The 14,598-nt window shown below is 43.4% G+C and overlaps 1 protein-coding gene across 1 annotated transcript in view; it reads left to right on the forward strand.

Annotated features, from left to right (window-relative positions):
• LOC132096804 (cAMP-specific 3',5'-cyclic phosphodiesterase 4B-like) overlaps positions 1-14,598 on the forward strand; it is a 78,297-nt gene that overhangs the window by 1,015 nt on the left and 62,684 nt on the right. Inside the window, exon 2 of the mRNA XM_059502412.1 lies at positions 13,563-13,688. Within this exon, the coding sequence (XP_059358395.1) occupies positions 13,647-13,688 (42 nt within the window). The 5' untranslated portion in view covers positions 13,563-13,646. The remainder of the gene's footprint in view (positions 1-13,562; positions 13,689-14,598) is intronic.

Raw genomic sequence — 14,598 nt, forward strand, 5'->3', positions numbered from 1 at the left:
TTTGGGAAAAAAATCAGTGATGTAATGAATGAAGTCTTAGCTTAATTAATAATTTCAGTTGACTCTTTTTTTCTCCAGGAAATTGTATTCACTGGCACCTTGAAACCTAATAGCACAAATGAAATACATCTTACACACACTGTTCTCTTCTACCCACCAACCCGAGCTTCTTATTTCCTCCAGGCAATATCTCTCCGTCTCTTATCTTGTCCATTGCTAAATACTATATTCTGCCATTTATTAGAAGTAGTGGACATATTACATGTACTGCATACTTGATCTGTTCCTGGAAGTCATCACACTGATTAAAAAAGAACAGCTTATATGCCCTTGTTGTGGTATAGTGGTAGTGTATTGTTTCAATAATAAAACCTAAATTGAACATTCTTGGGAGGTTAGATATTGGTTCCACGTCAAAAAATAACCTAATGGGATAATGGGGACCATACATAGTTTTCCTTTTTAGGCAAGATCAATGCAAACACAACGAACAAATTTTGGTCCTGAAAATGCTCTGAGAACTTTATGCTTCTTAATGTGCCCTTTTTGTGTATTTAGTTGACACTGAAAAGAACACTAGAATTTTTGAATAAAAAGACATGAAAACATAAAAAAAGAACAATCTTAGATCGTTAATAAAATTAGATAAAATAAATGGGATTCTTATATGTTAAGAAAACAGCTCATATCTTATTGTATGTTTTCAGGCATGATTGATAAAAGCGTTGCTTTTCCCTTTTGAGGTGAATCGTTAAATAATAACCAATCCATCTGTGTGCACCCGATTAAATAATAGCTGCAGATTTCAATTGGGATGTGTTTGTGAGATCTAATTGTCTGATGTTTATGCAAACAGCACACAAATGCATTTATCTTAAATGCCCATTTGAGCTAATTGCTTGGTGTTACATGATGTTTCTTACATGCTATTATGTAATTCTTACGTAATTGCAAAATCAATTGTGTCAAAGAACAAATCAAAGTAATTAAAGCAGATAGAGAAACAAAGACTTGGCATCCCCAGAAGCCGTTTGTTTTGTAATGAGATGTTGCAGTGTGTCAGAGAATTGTATGGTCATGTTACTGAGCATTAGTGAGTATTAATGAGTACACATCTCATACGTAACATTATGTTGTCCAGAGATTGTTTACAGCACAGAGCAAATGATTGCCCTCCAGGCCAGTAAGAGACATCCGCTAACCTGCTTGTGATTGCCATTCCCCCACAGGATATGACTCTAAATCTGGGGCTTCAGCAGGGGCCCGTAACCTCTGCGGTGTCTGTGGTGGTACTGTAAACAAATCTCAAACAAATATTTGTGAAAAGTATTATACTAAGTAAATGCTTTTTGAACTTTCTATTGACCAGTGAATCCTAAAAAAGGTTATGCTTTTCGCAACAGCAAAGCTATTTTCAAAACTGATAATAAATGTTACTTCAGCAGCATATCAGCATATAAGAATGATTTCTGAAGGATCATATGGCACTGAAGACTGAGGCTGAAAATCACATTTTAAAATATGTTCAAATAGAAAACCTATTTGGCTTATTTTTTATTATTATAACGTTTTAGTTATTTTGCATTTCTTACAGTGTAATTATATAGTTATATATATATATATATATATATATATATATATATATATATATATATATATATATGGAGTAATATTAATTAAGAACATGCACTTACTATAGGGTTAGAGAATTTGTGTTTGGTTTAGGGTTAGTTGCCTGTAATTCAACCCTCTACAGACACCATAGCAATTGAATCACCATTGGCTAGTAAATTTCTTAGATTACTCGTCAGACTAATATAGATATATAGATATATATATATATATACCGTGACTGGTGGTGGTGCTTTTTGGTCATTCATTGTTTCTGTAAAAAAAAAAAAAAACGTACTCGGTTACTAAACGTAACCTCGGTTCTCTCTAGAAGAGCGAACGAGTACTGCGTCTTAGCTAAGACGCTACGGGAAAAGTCTCTTTTCACGAAATACTGAAGCAAAAAATTATCCTTAATTTTGTATTTTTGTAAAGCGCATTTGCAGCAGTACACAGCCATAGGCGAGACGGCTCGTTCGCTCATTGGCTTGTTCTGCGGCAACTGCACAGCCTATCAGGCGCGGGCTGATGCAACATCAGACCAATAAGGGCGCTTCGCGCCCTTCTTGCCACTTCCCGCCGAAACGGGTGTGGCCCAACCTATAAAAGGAGCTCGAAAAGGCTGACTCACCTGATTTATTTCATCGCCGAAGCGAACCAGAGTGAATCGTGCGCACGGCAGAGAACGCAGTACTCGTTCGCTCTTCTAGAGAGAACCGAGGTTACGTTTAGTAACCGAGTACGTTCTCTTACGAGAGCTCTCTCGTACTGCGTCTTAGCTAAGACGCTACGGGAACCCAATGTAAAACGCCGTGCGCGCAGGGATCACACACCAATAAACCTGAAGCAACGCCCAGGATTTACAGTGCACAGTCACCTGAGGGACTCACAGAGAGTCCAGGACAGAAAAGGGAAAAAGCCCTCCGTCCCATATCTAGCAGCATCCGTAGATGCGGCAATATGACGTCACACAGCCGAGGCAAGGCCTGACCAATGTGGCAATGCGGGTCTTACGCAATACTGCCCATATAACAGTCGGCAGCGCATAGCGCTCGTGAACTCAGAATTCCCCTCAGGGCCCTGATTCGCCTATACCGACAGCAGCCTTGCTTGCAAGGCGGGAACCTCCAGGTTATAGAACCTGATAAATGTAGACGGCGAGGCCCAACCTGCCGCCATACATATATCCTGCAAGGAGATCCCAGTAGACCACGCCCACGACGAGGCGATGCCTCTTGTGGAGTGTGCTCTGACGCCCAACAGGCACTGAAGGCCCCTGGAAGCGTAAGCTAACGCTATGGCGTCAACTATCCATCTGGATAGAGTCTATCTCGAAACAGCCATTCCCTTGGAACGCCCACCGAACGAGACAAATAGCTGCTCCGTCTGCCGAAAGGCAGCAGAGCGAGACACATAAGCTCTTAAAACCCTGACAGGGCAAAGAAGACTCGAGTCTCCATCCTCCCCTGACACCGGCAGGGCAGACAGGGCAATAACCTGAGCCCGAAACGGTGTGTTGAGGGATTTCGGCACATAACCGTGCCTAGGTTTGAGTATGACTCTTGAGTCATTGGGCCCAAACTCCAAGCACGACTGGCTCACCGAGAGCGCGTGCAAATCACCCACACACTTCACAGAAGCGAGAGCCAACAAGAATACTGTCTTGAACGACAGATGCTGAAGGCTAATCGATTGGATAGGCTTGAAAGGGGGACCCTTCAAGGCCTCCAAAACCGCCGCGAGGTCCCACATAGGGACTGACGGAGGTCTGGGAGGATTCAGCCTCCTAGCTCCTCTGAGGAACCGGATGACTAAATCATTCCTTCCTATTGACTGACCGGACGCCGTTTCAGAAAACGCCGCGATGGTAGCCACATAAACTTTGAGCGTGGATGGGGCTCTGCCCTTATCCAACAGCTCCTGAAGGAAGGAGAGGACCTCCGTCACCTCACAACTAAGGGGTGAATAACCTCGAGCTGTGCACCAGCTGGAGAACACCGACCACTTCGAGGCATACAGACGTCGTGTCGACGGAGCTCTAGCCTGAGTGATGGTATTTAGCACTCTCACTGCGAGATCAGCGGGTAACCATTGAGTGCCCATACATAGAGGGACCACAACTCCGGTTGAGGGTGCCAAATCGAGCCCCTGGCCTGCGAGAGGAGGTCTCTCCTCAATGGTACCGGCCACGGGGCGACATCTGCTAACTGCATCAAATCTGGGAACCATGGTTGGTTCTTCCAAAGAGGTGCTACAAGCAGTATTGAACATCTCGTTTCTCTCACCCGTTCTATCACCTGCGGAAGGAGGGAGACGGGAGGGAACGCATAAAGCGGGCAGCACGGCCATCTCCGTGACAGCGCGCTTTCGTTCTTGGAAAAGAACGCGGGGCAGTGAGCGTCTTCGTGGGACGCAAAGAGGTCCACCTCCGCCATGCCAAATCTCTGCCACAACAGCCGGACTGTTTGCGGGTGTAGAGACCATTCGCCCGTAGGAACATTGCCTCTGGACAGCCTGTCTGGACCCAGATTCTGCAGTCCAGGCACATGCACTGCTCTCAGCGAGCACACGTTGCGCTGAGCCCAAATCAGGAGGCGTTCCGTCAGCCTGCACAGGTTTCGGGACCCGAGACCGACCTGGCGATTTATGTAGGACACCACGGACATGTTGTCCGAACGGACTATGACGTGGTGATCCTTGATATGGGGACAAAAGCGCGTCAGCGCGTTCTCCACTGCCAGCATTTCCAGGCAGTTGATATGATGGAGCTTTTCCCATTCTGACCATAGGCCAAAGGACGGTCTGCCTTCGAGCAGCGCTCCCCATCCCGAAGTGGAGGCGTCCGTCGACACCATTTTCACACTCGGGGAAGTCCCCAGGCTTACACCTGATCGGTACCAGCCGTTCGCTGTCCAAGGTGCTAGAGCCGCAACACAGCTCTGATCGACCTTGAAATGCAGCCGGCCAGACGCCCACGCTCTGCGCGGCACCCGAGCCTTCAGCCAGAACTGCAGGGGGCGCATGCGGAGCAGGCCCAGCCGCAGAACCGGAGATGCTGAGGCCATGAAACCCAGCATCTTTTGACAGTGTTTGAGCGACACAGTCGCGCCACAGCGGAAAGAACTCGCTGCACGCTGAATGCCCATCGCGCGCTGTGGTGACAGCCGCGCCGTCATGGAACACGAGTTCAGAACTATACCCAGAAACAGGATCGTCTGACTGGGGTTCAGCGAACTCTTCACCCAATTGACACTGAGGCCGAGCTTCTCGAGGTGATTGAGTAAAACGGCTCCGTGGTCCATGAGCTCCGCTCATGATCGGGCCAGAACCAGCCAGTCGTCCAAATAATTCAGCACTCGTGTGCCTCTGAGTCTAAGAGGAGCGAGCGCTGCATCCATGCACCTCGTAAACGTACGAGGAGCTACGGACAAGCCGAATGGCAGGACTGCAAACTGGTATGCCTGGCCCTCGAAGGCGAATCTCAAATATCGCCTGTGGTTTGACGCTATCTGTATTTGAAAATACGCGTCCTTCAGATCTATTGACATGAACCAGTCCCCTCTGCGAATCTGCGCGAGGAGCTTCCTGGTCGTGAGCATTTTGAAACTGCGTTTCATCAATGCCTGTTCAGCTGTCTTAGATCCAGTATGGGCCGGAGACCCCCGTCTCTCTTGGGCACCAGAAAGTATCTGCTGTACAGCCCCCCCTCGCTTTGAGACACAGGCTCTACAGCCCCTTTGCTCAACAGTTTTGATATTTCGGCCCGAAGTATGTGTGCTACTTCTGTTTTGACCGTAGTTTCGACGCGCGCTGAAAAGCACGGTGGGCGTCGAGAAAACTGTAGCGTGTAGCCTCTCTTTATAATGCCTAGCAGCCAATCCGAAACCCCTGGAAGCACTGACCATGCATTTGCATGAATGGCTAAGGGCTGGATGCGAAACGCGCTCTGTTGACTGGGCAACGGCGGCGCTCGAGTGTGCTGCGCATCTGAGGCGGGGAGCGCGTTGATCACAGCGGGCAGATCGCTCTTCCTCGACCCCGTTCCGGCGCTTAACCGACTGGAGGGAGGCTGAGCGGGTCCCGTGGGACTCGATATATCTGCGAGTAACCGTGGGCTGCATGTGTGCACTTTTACCACTTTAAACTCGCTGTCTGCCTGTGCAGAATGTACGTGCACGGGCCTCGTTTTTACAGAAGCCCCGCGCCGTATGTGACATAGTGTATGTGGGCACTGGGAAGTGGGCACGTTTACTATGCGGCGCGCTCGACCGATCTGTGTCGATCTTATGTGCGCTAGCCCTGTGTGCAGGGCTGTGCTTATATGTGGAGATGGGCACTGGGTAGTGGGCATCGTCACTGCATTTATAGCACCATCGGCCGTGGCCGGACGAGCATGCACGGGTTTCGTTTTTACAGAAACCACATGACGCGTGTGACATAGTAATAGTGGGCACTGAGGGGTGGGCACGTTTACTATGCAGTGTGCGCGACCGACTTGAGTCGACATTATGGGCGCAGGCCCTGTGTGCAGGGCTGTGCTTACATGTGGAGATGGGCACTGAGGAGTGGGCATCGTCACTACATTTATAGCACCATCGGCCGTGGCCGGACGAACGTGCACGGGTTTCGTTTTTACAGAAACCACATGACGCGTGTGACATAGTGATTGTGGGCACTGAGGAGTGGGCACGTCTACTATGTAGTGCGCGTGATCGACTTGAGTCGCTTTTATAGGCGCGAGCCCTGTGTGAAGGGCTGTGCTTATATGCGGAGATGGGCACTGAGCAGTGGGCATCGTCACTACATTTATAGCACCATCGGCCGTGGCCGGGATACCAGAAATTACACCTTTTTCGGGAAATATCTGGGTAGCCGTGATAACGGTTTTCGTGTGCAGGCAAGCGGGCAACCGTACAGACTTGCGCATTGCAAACAACGCTGAAACAGTCACAATCTCTGGAAACTGAAACAGCGGCGCGCTTAGGTGAGAGCCTGGCCGCAGCGGAACTCGTACACCGGCGCTTCGATGAAGCAGCCATCGTGTGTAGTGCCGACGCAGCGTCATGCAGCATGCGTAGATGGCTTTCCCAGGATGGCTTCGGGGCTCCCGGCCTCACCGTAATCCTCTGCCGCGGTCCCCGCGGCGCGGGGCGACGGCCAGTAGAGCGAGAACGGGGGTCTCGAGCTGCGTTGCTGAAGCTGTTGTGATAACGGCTTTTGTGTGCAGGCAAGCGGGCAACTGTGCAGGCTTGCACATTGCAGAAAACGCTGAGACAGTCACAATTCCTGGAACTGAAACAGCGGCGCGCTTGGGTGAGAGCTCGGCCACAGCGGAACTCGTACACCTGCGCTTCGATGAAGCAGCCATCGTTAGTAGCGCCGACGCAGCGTCACACAGGAGGCTTTAGATGGCAACACCGCTTTTGCCGCCGTCCAGCAGAGGGCGGACAAAGGTGCGTCGCTATCGCCTGTTCCACCGGCGGAAGTGAGTGGTAGTTCCTGTTTTTAGCATCATCAGTGTGGAGAATGCTAGTGAGACAGACGAACGAGTTCGTGCTGAATATGGAGCGTTCCAAGCCTTCGCCACCTCTTCGTGAAGCTCAGGAAGAAATGAGGCGGGCTTTGAGAAGTACGCTCATCCGAAAGGGAAATACCATCCAGCCGGGAACGAGAGGGGGGGCGCTGGTGCAAACCACTCGCGGCCGAGACTCATCGCGGCCAACACGATCATTCGCCCCGGCTCCTTCTCGATGTCAGCTCGTCTGCTGGGCTTCTGAGCAGAAGGCGCGAGATCCTCGGAGCTCGCCCAGCCCTCACTGCCCGAAGCTAGCAGAGAGCGCGTGTCCTCTTCCCCCGACGCGGCCCTGAGATCGACTTCCTCGGACGACGCGCCGGCAAACAGCGGGCGCTGCCCACCGGGAAGCGATGCAGGGGGGGGCCGGTGAAGCAGGGCGAACCGGCGAGCTCGGTTGAGCTGAAGACGGTTCCGGAATCCGCTGGAAGCGATGCTTTTACGGCGCCTCAGCGCAGCGGAGAATGCAGGCTCAGAGAAAAAGGCCAGGCGAGTCCTCAGAGTCACCATGGCAACAGCTCGCAGTGGGGGCATCCGCCGTCAGCGAGCGAGCGCTGCATGATCTTCACCCAGGCAGGAGACACAGATGACGTACCGGTCTCCCTCGCTGAGTGGGGCTCTGACGAGCCGCAGGAAGGCATCTTAAAAAAGACGCGAGCTCTTTTACGAGTGTGTGTCGCAGGGCGAACACACACACACACATAAAGAACAGCTTGTATATAACAGGATTGAAAGGATATAGGCGCCGGATAACGCAGCAGGAACGGCAATGGAAGGCGGCGATGCCAGCAGCTTCAGAATGGCTCGTCCTGCTGATGTGCTTTCTCAGACGGCGCTTGCTTCCTCCGTGATCCAGCGATGCGTGAGCTTCGCTGAAGAGATGAAAAATCAGGTGAGTCAGCCTTTTCGAGCTCCTTTTATAGGTTGGGCCACACCCGTTTCGGCGGGAAGTGGCAAGAAGGGCGCGAAGCGCCCTTATTGGTCTGATGTTGCATCAGCCCGCGCTCGATAGGCTGTGCAGTTGCCGCAGAACAAGCCAATGAGCGAACGAGCCGTCTCGCCTATGGCTGTGTACTGCTGCAAATGCGCTTTACAAAAATACAAAATTAAGGATAATTTTTTGCTTCAGTATTTCGTGAAAAGAGACTTTTCCCGTAGCGTCTTAGCTAAGACGCAGTACGAGAGAGCTCTCGTAAGAGAACACTGATTTGCACGCGTTACAATTTAGATGTAATTTATTGAAAGATTAATTTTTAGCATCATTGCTAATCATCTTTTGTCATAGCTATCTTCGTTACATATTTTGATTGCGTTGGGCAATCACTTTCATATTTGGGTGAAAATGTTCATGTGTTAAGAGCACGTGGTAAATAGCTCAGCATTCAGTAGACACAAGTAACTGAATACAGGCATCACGTTACATGACGAACCCTAAGTGTTGTTTTGGAATGACGTTTCAATCTCACAGGGTTTAATGAAACTCACAGTCCATTAGGAATTCACAAAATCCCGAACCAATTGCATTGTCACACTCATTTAACGCTAGTAATTGCTTTAGAAATTAAAAACCCTGCTTCTCATAGCTTGACTGGATTTGGAATGGTTGGCAGAACAAAAATAAATAGATCCTATTGAAGAAGTCACAAGTCTGTGAGAATCAACATCTGTACTGTTTGCTCTTAATACATACTTTATGCCAGGACACCTTATTTTATCGATCAAGTACACAGTAACTCATGTTGTTTGTGGGACAGGAACATCATTGTGGGTACAGCATGAGGTTATAACCAAGCACTGGTTCTGGTAATAAGATTGTGGAGCTGGTGAGCACCATGGAGTCATTGTTTCAGCTCAAATAACATATTGTGTCTGACTCAATACACAATACACGCCTGTTTGCCAGGAATAAGATCGCAAGAAGTGCATTTGTGGTAGAAACACTAAATGCACACATACCTAAAGACTGAACATGTAAAATGCATGTGCATGTTGTCGCTGTTTTCATAATTGTAGTTTAGCCAGCGATGTTAATTGTATCATTTTCAAAAATTGAAACCCATTGGATATCTTTGAAACCCATTTACAAAAGTTTGCATTTTCAAAAACACCATTGTCATGTAACCGAATGACCAAAACGCATAAATATGCTTCTGTTTTTAGTTGAAAATGGTCTCTCCACAAAATGCATCGTAATTTTGCATAAAACATGTATGGTTAATGCAATCCGCCAATCATTATATTTTGCCATAGGAAAACAATTGCAAGTAAATATTCTGTCATCTTTGCAGGAGTTTAGGAAAAAATTATATTTCTATTTAGCAACATTATAAGTAAATAGCAGGCACAATGTCGTTACAACCATAGTTATATATGGGTACAATATGCATCATCATTTTCACAGTACATCATGAAAATGGCATGTCAATTTGGACGAAAGGTCAAAATGTAGATATATATATATGTGGATGAAGACTTTATATTTAGTGTTTGATTTGGTACAAAGTAGTAGCTGTAGAAATATGGATATTGCATTGTAAAATGTAGATAATCTCATTCCAATTTACCTGTCCAAACCTTTCCCCTGACATGATTACAATTCATAGCTGCTGTTAGAAACTACATGTAAAACAAATTTCAACCTAATTGAATCCACCACCTTATGTTCTGTTGCAATTTTGCATGAACCAATCTTTTATCTTAGGAAAATGTGTCCAACGGATTGAGTAACCCCATCAAATTAGAGAAAGATGAGAAGGGGAAAAAAAGAAATGAGAAAGTGTGGAGCTGAAATGTAAATTGGCTAATCAAGGTTCTGCAAAAGAGGCAATGCAATCATTTTTCACCTCGCACATAAAAACTTTATGGAAGTGAGGTAGAATCCATCAAGACCTCATTATTTATCTCCCCCGACCTTCACTTTCAAGGTGTAATTTATTTGGGTGCAAAGGCAAATAAAAGGCATACAGTTTTATCATTGATGAATTTAGGCTGTTTATACTGTGAAACCTTGAATTTTTCCATTTGATAAGGTGATGATGCACATGAAAGTGTAGAAAGCCATGCCACTTTATTTGTGAAATGCTTGGTCTTAAAGTAAGACAATATCTAACTTTTAATTCATCCCCTGAACAACTCTTTTTGAAAAACAGGCTTCATTCAGTTTTGCAAAAGCTGGATTTACTATATTTGGTAATTGCTAAAATCTTAAAACTCCATGGCCATTTTTATAATGAATAAGTTTCCTACTGCCAAGCTCTAATGGTTTTATTATTTTAAAATATTTTGGCTTTGGAGTCAAAAGAGTTGTGAACCATAGCCTTGAAGACAACATAAGGAAAAGAGACATGTCAGAACAGTTCATTTGTTCCTCGAGTAAGATGTGCAACAGTCAGGCCGGAATTAAAAAATCCTATTCATTAGATTTTCTCCATATAGGAAATAATTTCAATAATAACTTACAAACCATAAAAGGCAGACCAACTGTGCTTTTGTTGAAGCCATTAGCCCTCATTTTGTTTTAAATATTCATGTTTAACAGTGGAATCATTGGTGAAAAACAACACTATACCTGTTTGCATCAGAAAAATCTGATAAATGCATCAAGCAAATCTTTAGTGCCGAGTCCGACCCACTCCCATGAAGCACTGTGCATGATGTAATCGAGTCAGTCTCCCTACACTCTGAAACTATTTAAATATTTCTGTATAACAAATATTTAATAGAATATCTCTCTATATATTCAACATGTTTCATTTGTAATTTAAATATGTTGAGTATGTACTTATTTGTCTGAATATGTAGTTATTTTCCTTATTTATATGTGTTTTAGTGTACCAGTGGTTAGGATTTTACTGTGAGTCTTTATGAGTGAGTCATTGAATCGTTACTTTAACCGCTTTGTTGGATTTTGCTGATTCATTTATCAGGAACAAAACAAGACTTTGTGAATGTTTCATTGAATTATTCACTTGATTTGACCCAATCAACCCAAAGTGTCATTGCTAATTCTGACTAGATGCTTTCAAATTAGTAATGGAGGCTTGGACTCATCTTTTCAACTAGCAACGGCAAGAAAGTACAACACACAAGAGAGTCTTTGGGACACTCCTTAGTTTCTTCTTGTTTATTTACATACTTGCAGGAGTGTGTTGCTGTGCTTTTCCTCATGTGTGATTGTTATTGCTTTAATGAACCTTATCTTATGAGTAGCTTCATACCTATCATCTTTCTTTCTTATTTTACATGTGGTCATAAATCAGTGGGGTTGCGAAATAAGTCCGCTCACTTCTAATAGCATGACAAACAGCAGTGAAAAAGCTATGCCAGATCCACATAATCAAATCCAGCTAACCCAGTAATTATGTATAGTTAAGACAGCGAAATAAATAGACTTATCAACTTTTGAAAGGGAGTAGAAAACATTCCATATCGTTTTTATTGACGTCAAATGTTTTGCGTCCAATCAAACTCTATGGTGTTCAGATACTCTTGGATGAAGCTATAAATATTTGCTCCAGTGTTTATTCATGTGTTAGGCTGGTAAATTACACTTTTGTTGTTTATACATTTACAAAATAGTTTTTCATTTGAAAAAACATCTTACCAAATGAAACACCATCCTTACAATAAGTTAAAACTGAACAACACATCTTTTAGAAATGATGAATGTATGGACCAAAATGTATGTTTTTAGAAGCATGCAGGGAAACATACAGTATACCAAAAGAAGTATTCCCATGCCTTTGTTTGTTTAGAACCGCTGTTTGGAGAACGTTGAGTGTTACAGCTGGACAGAGATCTGTAAGAGCGGGACAGAGCCATCTGCTGTGGCTCAGGAACACAAAGCCATACAGCGATCCAGTCAGACTTCTGATCTCAGTGTCAATGAGACATTGTTGTAGCACTGTTTGAAAACTGTCTGATTCACTGTCATCATCTGACCAACTTCAACAAGCTTTAAAAAAATCTGTTACAAAGAGCAGGCTGACATTATTAACAAACTGTATATGCAATGATGGCAGTTTACCCTAAAATCTTAATGTAACAATTTTTCTCAGTGATATTAGTCTATTTGTTTTGTTACAAAGTCAGCAAGTCTTTGAATATATTGTTATTAAGGCACTATACAGTAATTATACAATATATTATACAATAAAAAAACACATAAAAAAACTGTGGAAATGAATGGAGGTTTGGGTGACAAATGCCACTGATATTAGTAAAAACTCCAAAATTTAAATATATATATTTTACATTTATTTTACAATATATATATTATAGTTAAGTGCTGTTTTTCCTAAAATCCAGCACAATCTAAAATGCAGTAATGATTCAACTATTTTTAACAATTAACATTACAGTATATAATGTAAAAATTAATTATTTATATTTATCATTCATGGAACATTTTTTAGAATGTTTACAAAACATTTGCACATACAGAAAAACACAAAAAAAGTTGCACAAATTCATAGGTGGTTCTTTTTGCATTTATGCAACAGTTAAGAACTTAAAATAGACTAAATACCCATTTGTAATCAACAAAGCATTATACACTCTGTTCTGTTGATTATAATGGGTGCTATTATCCTGAGGTGTTGAATCGAGCGGCTCATTTACAGTATAGACATGGTTAAACTGTGCCAAGCACTAAAGAGCTTCCCACCAATGTAAGATTGACAAGCAATTTACTGAAACATGAGGACAGGTACATCTCAGATGCACACATGCATACACACACATGAACAAGAAAGTGTTTGTTGTATTTTGTACACAAAATGAGTGTATTTTCCAATTAGTTTCCTATGTCCATTCCACACCATTTCATTCGATAGTGATAGGCAGTTTTGATTTATGCTGTTTAATTTTTGATGACTGCATTATGTGTGCGTCTGCTTATATATGTTGCTTCTTCTTCAACATGTTTTGATCCAGAGTTTCAGTACTCTTTCAGTAGATGTGTAATAGTGCCCCCTACTGTATAACAGTGAAAACATGAAAAGCCATAACATTCTGTCATTGGCGGGGAAAGGGTTAATCATCATTAATCTATACATTTTGAATTTGCGGTATCTGCTGTTTCCAAAAATTTGATATTTATTTAATTATCTTTTAAGCTAAACAAACTTGCAATATTTAGTAGAACTCAGAATTTTCACATTTTTGAATGAAAAGTCAATATGAAACACAGTATGACATTATAGAGCTATAACCAACAGTTTATAATTTGGTGTGTCTTTGGTTTACTGTCTTCATTCTAAAGTTACTTATTTAATTTAACATCAATTCTGAGAAAATTGTGAATTTTGAGAAACTGGCCCAGTGGAGGATTGGATGAAAAGTTATGCTAATGGATTTTTTTTTCTTTGTCTGGCTACAGTTCACAGCTGAAGTTCATTTGTATGCTGGTGGAGAATCCCGAGAGACAGGAGAACCTTCTGAGCTTGAGCTGTCAGCAGAGATCATGAGGAAGAGCCGGAGTGTCTTGGCAGTGACACCTAGTGATGTGAGACATTTTACTGTTGTGTTTCAACATGAGTAGAAGATAATGCTATGTAGTGATTTTTTTATTCTGCCCCCAATACACACAGAGGTCCGTGCCATTTAGATGTTAAAAAAATCACTTCTTGTTTTTCTCCTAGCTTGCCCTTTATATGTTTCACACCTATGAAGCAGCCAGGTTTTCTCTGAAATATTATGTTCTTTGATTTCTAGAGAAAGAACTAAAACAATCAACAAGCTCCAGGCTAGTGTGTCTACAAGAACATAAACAACCAATTAACCACACACACAAACCCATATACGCACACACATGATATTAATAGCTATTTATAAGGGACATGAGAAAATGTGGCAGGCAGCATAAAACCTCAACAGTTGAAAAAAGGGCAGTCATTCATTTGTCTTCTTGATGTTTTTAATTACCTGAACTCAGTTGGTTGTAACCAAATTATGCTTAACATTTTACAGCCTTTGAATTCTAATTAACATACAGTAATATTAATAAAACACTTCTGTTTAAAGGTGAAGTGTGACAATGTTTCCCCCTAAATATTTATTCTGAGTTAGGATTAGGGTAAATCAGCATAGAAACTAAGAAATGCCATTTACCCATTTTACTTACAAAAACTGAGGTGAATGACTTTCCAATGGTGAAAGTGATTGGATTATTAAAATTGACTCTATGAAAGGTGGTTGTAGTGGAAGGCCTAAAAAGTTATAGTGCTTTTTGATGTTGGATTGTCATGTCAGGGATACATATCACCAAATAATAATTAGGATTGTCACTATACCAAATTGTTATGAATTGATCAAAATCTCACAGGTTTCATAAAAGACCTTAGTCAGGGTGGACGTCATATTGTATTATTGAACAACTTGTATATATAAAATTGAATGTAAATTCTATCCAACTT

This window comes from Carassius carassius, chromosome 20 (assembly GCF_963082965.1).
Source record: "Carassius carassius chromosome 20, fCarCar2.1, whole genome shotgun sequence".
NCBI lineage: Eukaryota > Metazoa > Chordata > Actinopteri > Cypriniformes > Cyprinidae > Carassius > Carassius carassius.